The following is a 19103-nucleotide window of genomic DNA, read 5'->3' on the forward strand; positions in this document are numbered from 1 at the left end:
TCAAGGTGACTCCTTATCACCGCTGCTCTTCTGCATATGCCTAAACCCTCTAAGCAATATGCTGGAGAAGGCTCAATATGGGTACCAGTTTAAGAGTGGCACCAAGATAAACCACCTCTTCTACATGGATGACATCAAGCTGTACGCTAACAAAGAAGGGAACATTGATTCGCTAATACACCTCACTCAGGTATACAGCAAGGACATTGGAATGACCTTCGGTATTGAGAAATGTGGAAGGCTAATTCTTAAGAAAGACCACTCTATGCTTACAGATGGCCTAAGAATGCCAAATGGTACCATCAAAGATATAGAAGAAGGGTACACGTACTTGAGGATTATGCAAAGCAACATCAACCACGAAGCCGAAGTACGTCACAAAGCCATTACTGAATACAAGAAACGCCTTCGGCAGGTCCTATGGAGCCAGCTCAATGCCAAGAACCAAGTCATGGCAATAAATACCTACGCACTGCCAGTAATAATATATCCAGCAGGCATAATAAAGTGGACTGAGGAAGCCATCAAGGAAACAGATATAGCAACTCGTAAACTGCTGACCATGCATAGAGCTCTCCACCCAAAATCTGATACTACTAGATTGTATCTCGATAGGAAAGATGGCGGTAGGGACTCAAAAGTGTACAGCAGACAGTGAAAGCGGAAGAGCAAAGCATCAAAGCCTATGCAGCCTCCATGGCCACTTCAGATAAGTTGCTAGCTGAATTTCAATCGGCTGCTCTTACAGTGGACCTTCGCCCTGATGATGAGGAAATTGACTGGCACATGAAACCTCTTCATGGTGCTTACCACCGACAAATATCTAAGGTTGGCGATTTTCGCCAGACATATATGTGGCTGAACAAAAGAAACCTAACGGCCAATACAGAGTCGCTAATCATGGCAGCCCAGGAGCTAGTGCTCCCAACAAGGCAACTCCAGACAAAATCTATCACACTAGAGACGATCTTAGATGCAGACTGTGCAAAGATGCACCTGAGACCATCCAACACATCATCAGTGGATGCAAGCAGCTAGCAGGAAACGCATACACTGAGCGGCATAATCATGTCGCAGGTGTTGTGTATAGAAGTCTATGTGACGAGTATGGCCTTAATAAACCACAACACTGGTGGGAAGCTCCTGGTAAGGTCAATGAAAATGACCGCACTAAGATCCTCTGGGACTTCTACATCCGGACTGACAAGCATGTCCTAGCAAACCAACCAGATATAGTGGTGGTGGACAAGGAGAACTAGAGGGCTACTATAATCGATATAGCAGTACCCAATGACTACAATATAGCCAGCAAAGAAAAAGAAAAGGTAGAAAAATATCTCCCTCTTGGAGAAGAGATTGAAAAATGCTGGGATGTAAGAACAACTGTAATCCCAGTAGTTATTGGGGCACTGGGTGCAATAACACCAGCACATAAAATGTGGCTGGACCAGATACCAACAGCAATCAACTCAGGTGAGTTGCAGAAAAGTGCGCTATTGGGAACAGCTAAGATCTTGAGGCGAGTGCTCAAACTCCCAGGTCTCTGGTAGGAGACCCGAGTTAGAGCAGAAACTACCACCCATACGGGTTAACCGGGGTGAGGAAACAATTTTTTTTATATATACATATATATAAATATAATATATTTATACATGGATATATACATGTATGAAGGATTATCATATTGTTTGAAAAAGTGCTCAATAGTAAAACTAGAGCTGACTAAAATCAAATTTGAGTAAAAGTTACCAAAATTGTTGAAGCATTTTACTACTAAATAGTTTCGTGCATAGCAAGTGCACTCTTCAGGTAAAATGACCAAAGGTTGGTAAAATGTATAAACGCAAGCTAAGAAATTATAGGTTTAAAATAAATAGGATTAAAAGACACTATAAACAAATGTTGTATGGTAACAGAATTCATGTAATGTAACCCAGTCTGTGCTTTCGTGCATGTATACATGTCGATATTATTTCAGGCTCAACCTGTTTGACAGACAATTCCTTTTGCGCACGAACCATGCCTTTCTACAGTGGTTATGTTGAAAAAAGGAGCCTTCCAACCAGATAGCCAAATGGCAGAAAATCCTGGTCGAGTTTGGGTATACGCTAAGGCACAAAGCCGGTCTCAGCACAAGAACGCTGAGGAGCTCAGCCAGCAGACCTGTGAAGACTGTCAGCAATTCGTGTCTGTGACTAACAGATAGCTTGCCATGAGAGACCAGAGATCGCTGTAAAGACTCATGGGTAGCCCGTTCACTGTGCCAAAGGTCACCAGTATCGCCAAGACTCGTTCCATGGCAGCTGGGAGAGTCAGCCTAGGATCAACTGAGATCACCCTGGGATACTGTGGCACGGCTTGGTGAAGGCTTGGGGAAATGCCAAAGTGAAAGCTGACTCAGATGCAAGGCGCTGGCCAAGGAACTGGTGGCTGCTATGTACCACGCGGTTGAATGAGCTGGGAAGCTGACTCAGTAGCAGTTGAAATTAAGAGGTTAAGAACTCCGACAGCTGCATAAAATTTGTCTGTTCCTGGTGAATGGTAGCCGTGTACCTGGTGGAGTCGATGCCGGAAACTCCAAGAGAAAACAAGTGGATTGTGGTACTCACAGACCAATTTGTGAAGTGGCAGAATGCCTTAGCCCTTGCGGAGGCCATGGCTACGGTGGTGGCGAGGGCATTGGATGAATGGGTGTTTTGCTACATGGGTTCACCAGAGCAGATATACATTGAAAAGAGGCAAAGTTTGAGAGTCAACTATTGACTTATCTGTGTTGGCTCTGGCGGGCGAAAAAAACTCCCACCACATCCTCCCACCTCCAAGCCAGTGGTGTTGTTGAACGAAACAACAGACAGCTGGGCGATTCTTTGCGAGCATTACTGCTGATTTGAGGTCAGGAGAAGAGGGACAGGTTGCTCCCTCAGCTGATAAGAGCGTATTGAGGTACATCGCACACAGCAACTGGAGAGACGGCTAACCTGCTAATACTCGGACGGAAGTTGCAGCTACCTGATCAACTGGAGTTCAGCACACTACTGACCGAGACTCAACTCTCGCATGAATGCTGAGATGCTGAGGGGGTGCACGCTATCCTCCATGAGGAGCAGATGGCCATCCAGCAGAAAGACTAAAAGGAGCCTCTACTGTATGCATGAGGAAACTTGGTCTGGCTCCAAAATAAGATAAGAAGACGAGGAAACAGCCCCAAGCTACAAGCCTAGTTTGTGGAGCTGTTCCAGATCATAAAAGCTTAGCTGAACCACACTTGTTTGATAGAGCGACAGGACCAGTTTACGGTTCAAAGAGCCAGAGCCAACAGAAGCCATTTCATGTTTGTTCAGAAGAGCTTGGAAAAGCACCCACTATCATGGAATCTAGGAGAGGGCCCAACATAAAAAGAGCCAAGAAAGCAGGGGACACAGGTTGTGTGTAATGCCGAGTTGGAGCTGGCAAAAGCAAAGGGCAGATACCTCTACCAATCCTGCCTTCATCAAAGAACCGGAAGCCAAACAGCAGGAGCTCCAGATGAGACAGGAGCAACAGAAAAATGATATTCCGGGAGAACCAGCCCAGCCCTAGAACCTTTCATCAGCTTGGCTGCCAAGCCCAAAAAAGACTCCTGGAGCCATTCAAGATAACCCCTGACGAGCTTGGCTCACTCAGCCACTGGACCAGTATGGGGAGTGGACGGGGTGTTGATTCTGACACCCAACGGCGCAAAAGGAGACCATTTTGGCCAGGCTGCTTCCTTGAGCAACTCTGATTCTAAAGACGGAGAAACTCATGTCGAATCACACCCGGTTGGCGCTTTGCCTTCCACCGATCGACCAGGAGCAGACTAAGATGCGAGAAGTCTAGATAATGAGGTCGGCAACACCAACCCTAGGTCCGGCTGATTATTCCACTGCCGACGAGTCATCAGGAACGACGTAGTCCCTAATGGGGAGGAGTGTGTAGTTGCATCCAGCCAGGCACTAACACCGAGCGCTCTAGTTGAAAGGCTACGAAGTAGTGGCATGCCTTATAAGCTGAGCAATCGCGTAATAGTCAGCTCAGCTACCTGAATCAAGTCGGCAAGGCCATCCCAGCTGTTACGTACAAAGAACTCGGCTCGGCTAAATCAGTCAGATTATGACTTATATATCGGAGCCAAGTCATGTAGGCAAGACCAACTAAGAGTAAAGGAGGCAGAGCCAAACAAAAGAAGAAACGTATATAGAGGCCAGATGAGCCAAAAGAGTAAAAAATCGCTGGCAGTCTCTTACATGCTGTTCTTTGTAATGTGCAAGCATTGAATACATGTATTTATATATTTATGCAAAATATATATCTATCTTATGGCCTTAACACTCGGTGTGTTTGTTTGACTTATCGGTTTTGTGGAAAGTAAAGGGCCGGGCAGAGTCCTTTACAATATATTAAGACTAGCTGTGCTACCCGAGTATTAAAAATCAGCTTATAAACAATGAGAGGTAATGAGAGTTGTCTGCCACTTGCTATTAGCCTGGCATGATGCCAATGAATATTTGAGTAAGCTTACTAATAAGAGCTACCCCTCTATGTAACGCTGTTGTAATGAAAAGCGGTAGCGTATTTGCTCCCATTTAGCGACATATATGGCCTAGTGACACTATCAAGCTTGTGTGGCTGAATTGGTAAGGCGTCGGACTGGTGAATGGGAGGGTCTGAGGTCAAATCTTTTTGCGGTATGGATTCTTTATTCCAAGATTTTAATAGCTATATATAGACATATACGACGATGGATAAATGCACAAACTTTAAGAAATATATATACATAGATACGCAATATACCAAATTAAATTTCAACTGTTCAAAGAGGAATACACCTGACCAACCTCGTGTTAAACGATTGCATAAATAATCAAACTGAAGTATTTTGTTAACTTTAGGCGAGTTATTTACTCAAACTAATCTTACACTATATGCCACTACGAGACATGATATTGGTACTATTTAATAACAGTTGAACAGGTTATTTATTAAATACTCTTGCACATGTACAATAATAAAGAAATATATTTTAAAGATGCAGAAAGTGTTCATATTCAACAATTAACACATACTGTTAATGCATAATCACATAGCATCCACGTAGGTACAAATAGTACAAAGTAATGCATTTTGACAAACTTTTTTGAAAAGTAACTAAGAAGACACTAAAACATCTTGACCTGCTATGTAATGAATAGAGATGTACAGCTGCATACAAAGGTTTCTCTACTAGCTATGTGTGACAGTAATGAATACAGGAGAACAGTAGTAGTACAGGTTGATGGCGTTCTGGTATTAGGCATAGTCTACGAGAAAAGTTCAGAAGTGAGTTTGACAGTCTTTGCGTCCATTTGGGAAACAAACATACACTCCTTCGGTTACTATGCGATGTAACTGTATTCGTCTTTACTATCAGGAGTCCGTTCCATGTACTGTTTTTCTATTAACGCTTCAATGGACTTCTTTATGAGGCTGACACTTGGGTTAAATCTGCTGGAGAGTTGCTTGATCACCTGTAAAGATTAAAACAGAATGCATGACAATACAGCTGGCACACTAGCTAGTGTTAACTTTATCACACTAACCAGACTTGAGGTCAATGACAAACCGCTCATGCCAACCAATTAATATGCAAAACTGGCACACTTGCGAGGAGCATTATCTATTTACAAAATAAGAGACATCAAGAGCCAATAGTACACGAGCTTCAGTAATTGGTCAGAATATAACACTGTGATGCAGCCAATTGAAGATTGCTCGATTCATCTTGTCACCCTTCATCGCTATTAATATAGAGTAATAGTGGAAAGATATCGCTACCAAAGTTAATTTGTTAGTTGCGCGATTGTCAGCATTCTAGATGAGTGTAAGGTTAATCCAAAATACTGACAAGTTACAAACATCACCTTGACCTTTACTAATGACAGCGCATAACCGATTTAGTACTCCATTCTACTTAACTTTTAAGAGAAAAATCATGTTTGTTATGTGAGAGGCTTTTTTGAACTGTTTTTAATATACCACGTAATAGGATTGTATTATAACAAAACTTGGTCAACATTACAGCCTAGTAATGTATTTTACCGTGCTATCTGTACTAAAACTGCATAACAATATAAATGACATAACAATATTAATGACAATAACAATTGTAGAAATAATAAATGAAAACTAATTAAATCCACACTCTTGAACACGCTGACTTGGCATCATACTAAAAGTGATATGAAGATATTTTCTGTGTTGTGGGCTTGCTGACAAATCAAAAAAACTAAAGCAGCCAAACTTAAGAGAAGATTAAACTGAGAAACCCCAATCAAAAATCAAAACTCACTCAAATGATGAACACAGCAAATGCAAATACCGGGAGTTAGTACTATTAACAAACTTTCTGTAAAAAAAAACTAGGTAGCATCAGGACTTAATCCCTTCGCTGGAAATCAGTAAAATGAAAAGGAAACCATAAAACAAGACACAAATTAATGTGAGAGAAAGAATATTATTAAAGCGATAACATGCTATGTGATTCGAGTGATTGCATGCATGAAAAAACTTCTTTATATTTAAAATGGTAGATATAGTGGTTAGGGCAGCCAGGAACTATCCAACCAGGTTGCGGTAGTTAAACGACTCAGACTCCTCAAATATTGTATAGGCTAGTTAAAAACTGAAAACAATACCTCATGAAAATTAATCACAAAAAAAGACATTAATATGGGAAAACATGGGGATACTAGTAGATAATAGAGAACATATAATTAGAGAAAAGACATTAATATGGGAAAACATGGGGATACTAGTAGATAATAGAGAACATATAATTAGAGAAAAGACATTAATATGGGAAAACATGGGGATACTAGTAGATAATAGAGAACATATAATTAGAGAAAAGACATTAATATGGGAAAACATGGGGATACTAGTAGATAATAGAGAACATGGGGATACTAGTAGATAATGGAGAACATGGGGATACTAGTAGATAATAGAGAACATGGGGATACTAGCAGATAATAGAGAACATGGGGATACTAGTAGATAATAGAGAACAGATAATTAGAGAAAAGTTTTTAAATGTGAGTTAAGTCAGTTTGGACAAGTACAAAAAGAAGAGGTATTTTAGGATGATAACTTTTCACCAGTTCTTGTTGTGAGGGTGATGATACTACGCCCCTCAATATTAAAAAAAATTAGCAGCCTAAATAAAAAAAGATCAACCACCTTCCCTACATGTCTACTCAGAGGTGGGGACAAAACCAATACTGATGGAAGTTACCTATAATTTTACAAGCTTCGTTTAAAAACTGCAGTTTTATCAGGCTTTCTCGTGAGCTTTAACTAGCTTACCTCTTCGATTAATAAGTTGTGTCTAAAGAGTTTACGAGACTTCATAATCCTAACAATGGCTGCCTGTATTTGCCACTTCCTGTCCTCATCAGTGCTAGTGCGAACCCTCTCTGTCTCCTGCTGCGTTTCTTTCACAGCTACCGACATTATCTTGAACTTCGTTCTCTTGTTTGTGTAGTACATATTAAGCGCGTAATAACCATCAACCTTTAATAAAAAGACATTGATACATATATCACTGTTTTAAGAAAATACGCAAAGATAAATATTTATAACAGCTTATACTAGAAACTTTTCGAAAGTTGCCCAATATCATTAGGTTTATCAGCATAGATGGCGGTCATATAAAAACAAATGGGGCAACTAAAACGTGCAATGGTAATGAAAATTTTTAGAGTAGCTGCCATTCTAGGAAAACGCTGTACTGACTGTACTGACTGTATTGACTGTACTGACTGTACTGACTGTACTGACTGTACTGACTGTACTGACTGTACTGACTGTACTGACTGTACTGACTGTACTGACTGTACTGACTAGACCACAAACAAAAAGCGAAGTTATTATAACAGTGAAACTATCTTTATGTCAACTTTGATGTCAACCAAAATACAGTCGCTCACACCGAGGTGTATACAGTCTAAATATAGACAAGATCAAATGAGATAAAGTGAAACAAAATCTCATACCAAGTTTCATTCAACAATTAAGAGTGACAATTATACTAGAATACGATGGCTGTTTTACAACATTTTATATAACGGATAAGCTTTTATGCAATGCGTAATTATATAGTTTTGGGTTGTGGAACAAATTAATCAAACCAAAATGTAATCAGGAATATGTGCTCCAATTCATAACAACCCTGACACGCTAAATAGATATCTAAACGAATTAATTTTGTATTTAGAGGTTGGACTGTACAAAGATTTCTCAAGACTACATGTTGCTTCTGATGGAGTGAATGCACAAAAAAATGTGCATAAAAAATAACAAAAATGAGCAGAAGTGCCGGAGGTATAGCGATCACAGCGATAACACCAAGCAAGCTGATGAAAAACAGCGGATGAAAAACAAAAAGCATTGCCATTCAATTTCAAAACTTGCGGCAACAAAATGAGTAATCCTCATATTGAGGAGTCGGCAGAATTCACTCACCAAAATAATCATCTTGTCATTGGTTAAAGGCTGCACATGCCTGTTCCAGTCCTTCTCCTCCAGTTTTGTCCGCTCCTTCAGTTCGTCAGCAGTGTATTGTAGACAGTCATTGTACTGTAGCAGAATGGACATCTGGTAGAGCCCGAGTGTAACCGAGTAGGCCTTGGGCAGATATTGAAGCTTTAATTCACCTGCAGAGAGCAAGTCCACCACTGATAATAACTCAATACATTGTCGTAGTACAACAATGTAATATTCGATATGCACAAAAAAGACAAAGTCAGACAGAATGTTTGAAGCAAGGTTATTGAGGCACTGTATATTTTAAAAACATTTAAATAGATAAATTTGATAAAACAGCCTGCACTAAGAAGTTGGCAAGAAGTAACTCAATTATCCTTGAGGTAGCTATCAGACATTGGACTTCTTGTCGCAAAATATAATGCCTCAACAACCAACCTATAAAGTGAGAAGTGAAAAGTCATTGAGTTTGGCTTTCGAGATAGGTATTCGAGACTATGTAAATTGGTACAAACATTTGGTAATAAAACTGCTATTGTAACATTGCTAACCAATACAGAATAGTAAAATGCACACTCCGTTTGCATACCTCTAGCCATATAAAACCATCTGATTAGGTATTGATCAGCAATCCTACTTCACTACAACAGTAGACCTTGTTCAATACATTGACATCTACACATTGACATCTACAGCATAATTGAACTTACCGGTAGAGTATCCATGTACCCAAGACAGCTTTCTGCCATTGAACTTTGTCTCATAAAACTTTTCAAACTACAAATCGATGGGCGAGCATTGAGCAATGACAGTACAATGAAGCAATGAAGAATATTATTGTTTGTGTGATAATGTATATAGTGAGTACATACTAGTAGATATTAATCCATCTATAACTACTAGTAGATATTAATCCACCTATAACTACTAGTAGATAGAAAGACATCGATAACTACTAGAAGATAGAAAGACGTCTATAACTACTAGTAGATAGAAAGACATCGATAACTACTAGTAAAAAAAAAGACATCTATAACTACTAGTAGATAAAAAGACATCTATAACTAATAGTAGATAGAAAGACATCTATAACTACTAGTGGATAGAAAGATATCTATAACTACTAGTAGATAGAAAGACACCTATGACTACTAGTGGATAGAAATACATCTATAACTACTAGTAGATAGGAAGACATCTATAACTTCTAGTAGATAAAAAGACATCTATAACTACTAGTAGATAGAAAGACATCCATAACTACTAGAAAAGAGAAAGACATCTATAACTACTAGTAAAGAGAAAGGCATCTATAAGTACTAGTAGATAGAAAGGCATCTATAACTACTAGTAGATAAAAAGACATCTATAAGTACTAGTAGATAGAACGACATCTATAACTACTAGTAAAGAGAAAGACATCTATAACAACTAGTAGATAGAAAGACATCTATAATTACTAGTAGATAGAAAGACATCTATAACTACTAGTAGATAGAAAGACATCTATAACTACTAATAGATAGGAAGACATCTATAACTACTAGTAGATAGAAAGACATCTATAACTACTAGTAGATAGGAAGCACATCTATTATTACTTAAGGATTGGAATCTGCTTACTTACTAATTGCACACTTCGCTCCAGTTCTGAAGGAAGTTGAAACTGTGGAATTTTCTGGGAAGATATTGGCCAAGAGCCAGCCTACAATTTACATTGTGAAACATGTTACTAATAAAGCCAGATAATGTGTTACTACCAGAGCCAGATAACATGTTACTACGACAGCCAGATAACATGTTACTAATAGAGCCAGATAACGTGTTACTACTAGAGCCAGATAACGTGTTACTACTAGAGCCAGATAACATGTTACTACGGCAGCCAGATAACATGTTACTAATAGAGCCAGATAACATGTTACTACTAGAGCCAGATAACATGTTACTACTAGAGCCAGATAACATATTACTATTAGAGCCAGACAACATGTTGCTATTAGAGCCAGATAACATGTTACTTCAACAGCCAGATAACATGTTACTAATAGAGCCAGATAACATGTTACTACTAGAGCCAAATAATAAAGCACGGAAATAGCATATCTAATCTGCTATCTTGCAAAAGCCAAGACAACTATACATGTATACACTCCGATATTGAATTCTCATTTGCTTCCATACAATAAAAACACTTTCCAACAATATTTTAAAGTATAATGATATTATAATGATATTTTTTGTTATGTTCCAAATAGCTGAATGAAACCTCCAATTAGAGACTCTTTATTCTCTCTAACACCATTCTTTGTCACAAGGAAAAAGCAAAAGGCCTTCAAACTGATCCCTAATATTCATGGTATTCACTCCGCATCTCTAATTAAATGGTCTAGACTAAAATGAATATCTGAGAGCGTACTCTCTGTAGCGTCAGGACTCAGTGAAATACTTCAGAGCTTGAAGCTCTTAGCAAGCTTTGAAAAATGCACAAAATTATTGGCTATTTATAGTCACAAAGCTGCTAGTCCTTGCCACCTGTTGATGCAATAATAGAGAATCACTTAGATTATGTCCATATGCACACTTAAACTCAATCCACTCTTCTCGCCTGCATGTAGGCCTACATGAAAAAAGGTGTTTTAAAGGTGAGAACAGTAAATAAGCAGCACCTGAAGCACCAATATAGAGAAACCATGAGTAAGAGATGCCATATCCTCCTTGCATCGTTCCAAGAACTTGCCGCCCAAGTCAGCGCTAATATTCATATCTGTAAACATCCTGTGCAGCTTGTTAGTGAATTCATAGCCACACGTTTGCTACAACATACCAACCATCAGTCCCAAACGCTACAAAATCTGACAGCTGGGTCATTATTGATGATATGAAGATAATAACGATATGCCAATCACTACACTTTCAAATGTTCATAATTTCATTATTGTTGCGGCGTGAGGTGAAGCTAAGGTATGCCGGATAAACATTCATACAAAATTCATAGTTTTACAACATTAAGACGCAAATTTGATTTACAACAATTTGCTGAGATTTAAATTCCCAAAATAACGATAAAGCTTTCATATGCGGAATAAATAGGAAATGCTTTTTCGAAGAGATTTTCGGGTCAAGGGTCATTTTAGCTTTACTTGTTTGTTTACTCCGCAACAGTTAATCGATCCTTCATGCATGATGGTAGTTACAGTAAACATAGCGAGTTTAACGGATGCTTTAATCATCAGTCAAGTAAATAATAAAGGTAATGCTGGGTGATTGTTAGAATGCTTAAACAATACTTTCACTGCTGTAACTAATGCTATAGCAACAGGTTGAGCCAGCATTGTCTAGCAGTCATACAGTAAACTCTCTTATAACAATTCCATAACCTTTGTGAATGCAATGAAATCGAATCAAATCTTGGTTGGTATATTTTGAACATATCTATAAAAACAAACTACTGCACTCCCATTGCACGCTGACACAAACCATATAAGACTTCAGTATAAAAATACAGAAGCAACTGATATCGACCCACTTTTAGTCTGTTGATCATTACTTCCTCTGCATCCATAGATGCTGACAGTCTGTAAATGAGCCGTTTGCACAGCATCCTTTGATAAACCTACAAGTACACAGAATAATTAATAAAGGATCACTATCAAAAATGGATGACACATTGGCTAGAGAGAAACACTTCTATTAAAGGTTGACTTGCAATAAAATTCACATTACAGTTATTTGGTATCAAAAGATTCACCATGTCTTACTCTGTTGTGTTGTAGGTGCCCAATATGTGGAAATGTGATTACAAGCTCTTGAAAGCTCAAAAACGAAAAGCCGCCGTAGATTGGAATCTCTTTTTCTCTGACGTTGTCATTACAGTTTGGTTATTGTCTTGTCACGTGATGTTCTCACGTGAATTGATTAACAGATGCGTAAAAACAATAGACATGGTTTTATTGAATACGTGAAGTATATTTGTGAAAATATTTCGACGAATAAGGTTGCATGAAATTGTAAACAGAAACTATCTACCACAACTACGTCACATTTGAGCCGTTTTGGAAAGATAATCCAAACTACGGCGGTCTCGTGTGGCTGCGATTAACTGTTTGTTTTTTAGCTTTTAAGAGCTTGTAATCACATTTCCACATATTTTGCACCTACAACACAACAGAGTAAGACATGGTGAATCTTTTGATATCAAATAACTGTAATGTGAATTTTGTTGCAAGCCAACCTTTAAGCTCTGATGATGAGGATATCTCAGCATTTTTTAATATCTTTGCTGCTATATTCATCGGTCATTCTATCATGAGGGTACACGCTGTATTACACACATCAAACACACATTGTAATAAAGGCTAAAGACATATTTGAAGCATTTATGACCTTGTCTGATTAGTAAAGAATTTGTCTCTCGTTGTTTCAGTCTAGAATTTTAGCGCCTGTGTCCCGGCCTTTGGATGTCAACAGACCGACACAGTAATGGTCTGTTTAAACCTGTTATTTCCTTGAATGTATTAATTTACACTATCGAGCATACTCCTAATGCTCTCATTGTTTACACTCTCATCTGATTGGAGAAGGTGCACTGAATCAGATTCAAATGGAGATACAGATGCTCATGCAAATTTTGCTATGGAATTACATGTGCTTATATGCTCAGCAATTTCTCTAACGTTCATATGCCTAGCTGTTAAACTTTAATTGCCCTAGATTGACCTTGGGTTACATTTTTTGTTGCTTTCATAGACACCTGACCATCACTTAAATATACCTGATCATCACTTAAATATCCCTGACCATTACTTAAATATACCTGACCATCACTTAAATATACCTGACCATCCCTTAGATATACTTGACCATCCCTTAGATATAGCTGACCATCCCCTAGATATACCTGACCATCATTTTTATATACCTGACCAACTCAAATGCTTGTAATTTCAGAATAATTTACTGTACAGGAACATCTTAGCTAAAGATGGTCAACTTCTCATGGACTTTCAACGAATCAGGCAACATAAAAACTTACCCCTTGGTAGATATCTTTGTCGGCAAGATATTTAAATACTGTGATGCTCGCGTTGAGTCGTTCATCAATCTCCATCTCAGAAAGAGCTTTAACACCTTTTCGCAGCAAACTGTCACAATATTTCACCAACTGTAATAAATCATTACAAAGCTTCCAGCTTGCTGACACGAGCTCGCTGACACGAATATGATAAGACGGAGTAATATTAGCATACTGCGCTAACAACAAACAAATGCACAAAAAAGATTACTTTTGCTAGAAAAACAAAAACACAAAATGCAAGCATTACAGCCTTCAAGTCAACGTATTACACCAAGTATATTCCCAGCTACAGTTTATATTAGTTAGTGATGACATCCACATGCTCACACTGTTCTAATAGCCAATGCAACAAGCTATTGCGTGTCAATGAGAAGCCTCAATTCTAGCCGGTAAGTGAATTGAAAATTTCGGCAAACTCATAAAAGTAATGGAAATTTTTAGATAGGCCCTGATTCTATTTATACAGGTACAGTCAAACCTCAACAGTTCGAGAAGTTTGAGATACGAGAAAAATTGTGAGCATATTTTTGCTTTGAGATACGAGACAAATTTTTTGAGATACGGGCACAGGACACAGCTCTCAATGCAGTCGCTAAGTGGCCGAGTATTTGAAAGGCCTCTTAGAAAAACAACATCGCTCGATCATTTTTGTTGGATCAGCTTGAAAAAGTTTTAAAAAAGCCGGCTGAAGGTCAAGACCAAAGTGAGTCCAACGGGCCAAGTCAAACAGGGCCAAGCAGAAAGAATAAACGTAAAATAGTGAAAATTCAAGTAAAATTAGAATCAAGTTTAGTTAGCATAGGATGAACACTGAATTTAAGTGAGAGAATATAAAGCTAAGATGATTAAGTTAAATTTAAAGTTTACATTATGCTGCGTTGTGTCGCAAAAGTGTAGGGTACCAAATGTGTTGTCGCCAAGTCTCTCTCACACTGCCATTATCATCTACTATCTGTCGCAAAGGTAAAAACTCCATACAGTGCCAAAAATAATAATGTTACAATTTATTGTTAATCATATCCATCAGATATGTACCCTATTTGTTACTTTGTGAGAGCATGTAGTGAATTATGACAATTAAAATCTTGTTTTTCCATTGTAATATGTTGTTTGTAGGTGCTTTGTATGTTTTTCAGAGGATGGGAACAGATTAATTTGTATTTAATTATTTTACAAAGAAAAAATTGATTTGAGATACGAGAGAATACAAGCTCGGTCTCGGAATGCATTAAGCTCGTATGTAGAGGTATGACTATATTGCACATGCCATATGCTCCCAATCTGCCTTTTCCCTCTAATATCCATTCGCCTTACTCACCAACTCGGGTGATCGGCAGTGCTTGCTGCCGGGTGGTTTGTGATTGATAACAGCTGAACACGCTTTGTCTAGCACAGCAATGAACTGTTGGTCGTTGATGAAAGTTTCATGAACCATCTGCGAGTATTTCCGGTGTAATGTGAGCATGGCCTCAACGAATTGCTGATGAACCTGCAAGAAACATACTAGATGGAACAGGAAGTATCTCTCAACTCAAGGTGCCTTCTACAGCAAGCGGTATTTGTAAAATTACCGCTTCACAGTGTTGCTATAAAAATACTCTAAAAAAAAACGTTTTATTTATAGATGTTATATTTTTTTAATATAACAACATGCGCTTCCCTCAACACAATAAAAGCTCTCAAGTTCGAAATTTTGAAAAGTTGCAAAATCTTTCTGCCACTTAGTTTTACCTGTTGGTTTAAAAAGACTTAAACCATAACTGTCACGAACAACTTTCATCGTATTTACTAGGTAAATCAAACACGCTGATTCCGATTTTGTACTCAAAATAAAGATTAGTCCACTAACTTTCAGAGTAACGAAGGCTTTTTTCCAGCGTTTTAATATCGGTCTCGAAAACAACACGCTTGGCATAACAAGCGCCGCTCATAAATACATGACGTAACCTAGCTTTTTAGGAACAGAAGTTACGTGGGGATGTTTAGACCGATTTAGAATAATAGAGATGGGTGTTTTAAAATCCATTAATATCTAAATTCAGCCTTAAAAATAATATCAGTCTTTTCTGAAAGGTAGATAAGCTATTTAGCATTGCATATTTAAAAAAGCGCGATAACAACGCTAGCTTGTGATAAAACTGCGCTCTTTGAGCTTATTTTTCTCGGCGTTCAGCCCATTTAATCGTCATGTAACAAGCTACGAGCAATTTTAAATAGTTTATATACCTTTCATAAAAAACTGAAATTATTTTACAGGCTGGATTTAGATAATACATGTAATGGGTTTTAAGACACCCATCTCTATTCTATTATTCAAAATCGGACTAAACATTCCTAACTTCCGTTCCTGAAAAAGCTGATTTCGTCACATATTTATGGACAGAGCTTGTAATGCCGATTGTGTTGTTTTCGAAACGGATATTGAAACGCTTTAAAAAAGCCTAAATGACTTTGAAGGTTAGTGGACTAATCTTTATTTTGAGTACAAAATCGGAATCAGCGTGTCTGATTTACCTAGTAAATACGATAAAAGTTGTTCGTGACAGTTATGGTTTAAAGGTTGACTTGCAACAAAATTCACATTACAGTTATTTGGTATCAAAAGATTCACCATGTCTTAAGGTAGGGCCACACAAGACAAAATTTTCACGAAATCGGCGAAATTTGGACGAAACGATTCGTAACAAATTGACATTTGGACGAATTCGTCCATCATTGGTTGCGCACGAATCCTGAATCCTGAATTGGACGAAACGTCAGAAATTCCTACGAATCGTTGTTTGATTGGTCGGTTGAAAAGGTTAGTTGAATGTTGAAGGTCGTTTTCTTTTGCGCATGTTTGTACTGAAGCAAATGATTGAAACGGAATCGGCTTCAATTTATCACCGCGTTCTGATTGGCTAGTTGAAAGTTAGTTTCGTACGAATCCGTGGTGGGGAAACTCCGTGTGGCAGGTCAGAAATTTTGTACGAATGGAATTTCCCAGATTAGTTGAAATTACACGATACGTGTGGCCTTACCTTTACTCTGTTGTGTTGTAGGTGCCAAATATGTGGAAATGTGATTACAAGCTCTTAAAAGCTTAAAAACGAAAAGCGGTCATAGATTGGAATCTCTTTATTTCTCTGACGTAGTCATTTGGTTATTGCCTTGTCACGTGATGTTCTCACGCCAATAAAAAGCTCGATATAAAACATACCGTATCACTAGTTTATGACAAAGACTTCAGGTTTTACCAAAGACCCCGTATCAAATATAGATGCTCGCTACTTTACAGTTTTGTTTCGGCTTGATCTAATCGTCAAGTCGTAATCTGATCATTTGACCCAATACTTCACAAATAATTTCTGCAGCACTTTTCGATTATCACAAGTGACCAACTGGCTCGTCATGATTATCAGAAAATGCTATGTACTCCTTCGAGCTAAGGTTTAAAAATTAAACGAATTTTTACGGTAAGTTATAAGATATCAGTGCTAAAAGTGACAGCATTACAATGACGATAAAACAGACGCATAAGAACAATAGACATGGTTTTATTGAATGCGTGAAGTATATTTGTGAAAATATTTCGACGAATGAGGTTGCATGCAAGTGTAAACAGAAACCATCTTGTAACAACTACGTCCCATTTGAGCCGTTTTGGAAAGAGAATCCAAACTACGGCGGTCTCGTGTGGCTGCAATTAACTGTTCGATTTTAGCTTTTAAGAGCTTGTAATCACATTCCCACATATTTTGCACCTACAACACAACAAAGTAAGACATGGTGAATCTTTTGATACCAAATAACTGTGATGTGAATTTTGTTGCAAGTCAACGTTTAACAGTTTTTCATAATTACCAGTATTTATCAATACATAGCATAGCAATAGACTTCTAGGTATTTCCTCTGATATAATAATAATAGTGGCAAGGCAGCAGACTCAATAATGTGCTTCCATGTTGGTTAACCTGAGTGGGCCCCAGTCTACCTGTTGTCTGTCTGCTCGCCGTTTCTCAGAAAGGAGTAGTCTACCTCACACAATTCATTAAATGTACCAGATGTTTGAGAGATGAACTGTGTTTCGACGCTTTGAAGGTTGCCCCTTCATAAAACATTAATAGATAAAAATGCACAAAACTGAATAGTTTAGACCCTTCAAAGGAATAGTTTTTTGTGAGTTTCATCCTTTGAAGAAAGAGTCCTACAAAGATCCATCAGAGTGGTAATATTCAAAAGTTTTAGCTCATTTGAATTATGTCCTGTTTGTACAGAGGATTGCACGGTGTAATTCTTATGGTAATAATTTTTTGTATAACTTTTAAATTAAATTTGTTTAAACCTGACCATGTATATGTAAGCATATATGTAAGAATATATGTATATGTAAGCTCAATGGGAAGTTGGACATTGGAAATTGATAGTGAAGAACTACGGATATAGGAGAGGAGGTCAGCAGCATAAGCCTACATTAAATTCAGTGGGACAATCATTGAGAATTTATAAAATCTTGTTACATATGATCTTCTCCGACTGGAAACCTGCCTGCAATTGTTTTCATACAAACAGTGCCTCCTACAAAGTACACACGCTAGGAAAGAGCTTGACTCACATTTTCTGTAGTGAAGCTCTCTATCATCTGCAGGCCTGTCTTCTTTATGTGTGCTTCAAGGCTTTGGCAAAGTGGACTAGTTCCTTTGATAGGCATAAGCAGCTTGTACATGTTGGCCAGATCTGGGCAGACAACACACGGCTAGCTAATTCCACAACCATAAACGTGTGGTGCGTTTCATATACGCCTAACATATAGAATCAAACCTCTACTTGTGATCAACCGCACATACAAATGTTTCAAAGTATGATGTAAATTTCCATTATACGAGTTCAGAATTTATCGACATATTGCAGATTAGAAAAGGAAGAGGATAGTGAAAATAAAAAATAAAACATTAAAAGTGAAAAATATTTCAATCTAAACTAATGTAAACTTCAGCTAGAAAAGTTACACCGAACACCTCTATTGCCAACTCTATCAGCAAACCTACAGATTGCTGGACTGACACTTCAATTTATGTGTCTCTACAAAAAGTAACAATAAAATATTTTTATTATTGATTATTAATATTTTGTTGATTTATTTTTTATAAATGTTTATATAATGCATTTGTTTTAATGCTATGTGTAATAAATGTATAGGTTTGTATATATAGATTACTAACAACCATTTATATAATTATCACTAACTACTATCATATATATAACTATTACTAACTACTATCATATATATAGCTATTACTAACCACTATCATATATATAACTGTCACTAACTACTATCATATATATATAACGATTACTAACTACAGTAATACTTCAACTTACGAGTGCTCCAACGTACGAGAAACTTGAGATACGAGCCGGCTTTCAAGCAAGTTTTAGCACTAACATACGAGCCATGTTTGAGATACGAGCACTTGAGTCAGTTGCCAAGTATGCCGGAGATGTT

The 19103-nt window shown here is 37.8% G+C and overlaps 1 protein-coding gene across 2 annotated transcripts in view; it reads right to left on the reverse strand.

The window, feature by feature from the left end:
* Positions 1-5019: 5019 nt before the first annotated feature.
* Positions 5020-19103, reverse strand: part of LOC137387014 (cullin-2-like) — a 30624-nt gene continuing 16540 nt past the window's right edge. For both annotated transcript variants that reach the window (XM_068073295.1, XM_068073303.1), the window contains exons 8-17: positions 18213-18334; positions 14937-15107; positions 13577-13705; positions 12071-12157; positions 11211-11357; positions 10169-10246; positions 9252-9318; positions 8521-8711; positions 7363-7569; positions 5020-5525 (exon numbers count right to left, since the gene is read on the reverse strand). In XM_068073295.1, the coding sequence (XP_067929396.1) occupies positions 5394-5525; positions 7363-7569; positions 8521-8711; positions 9252-9318; positions 10169-10246; positions 11211-11357; positions 12071-12157; positions 13577-13705; positions 14937-15107; positions 18213-18334 (1331 nt within the window). In that variant the 3' untranslated portion in view covers positions 5020-5393. The remainder of the gene's footprint in view (positions 5526-7362; positions 7570-8520; positions 8712-9251; positions 9319-10168; positions 10247-11210; positions 11358-12070; positions 12158-13576; positions 13706-14936; positions 15108-18212; positions 18335-19103) is intronic.

This window comes from Watersipora subatra, chromosome 1, assembly GCF_963576615.1.
Source record: "Watersipora subatra chromosome 1, tzWatSuba1.1, whole genome shotgun sequence".
Taxonomy (NCBI): domain Eukaryota; kingdom Metazoa; phylum Bryozoa; class Gymnolaemata; order Cheilostomatida; family Watersiporidae; genus Watersipora; species Watersipora subatra.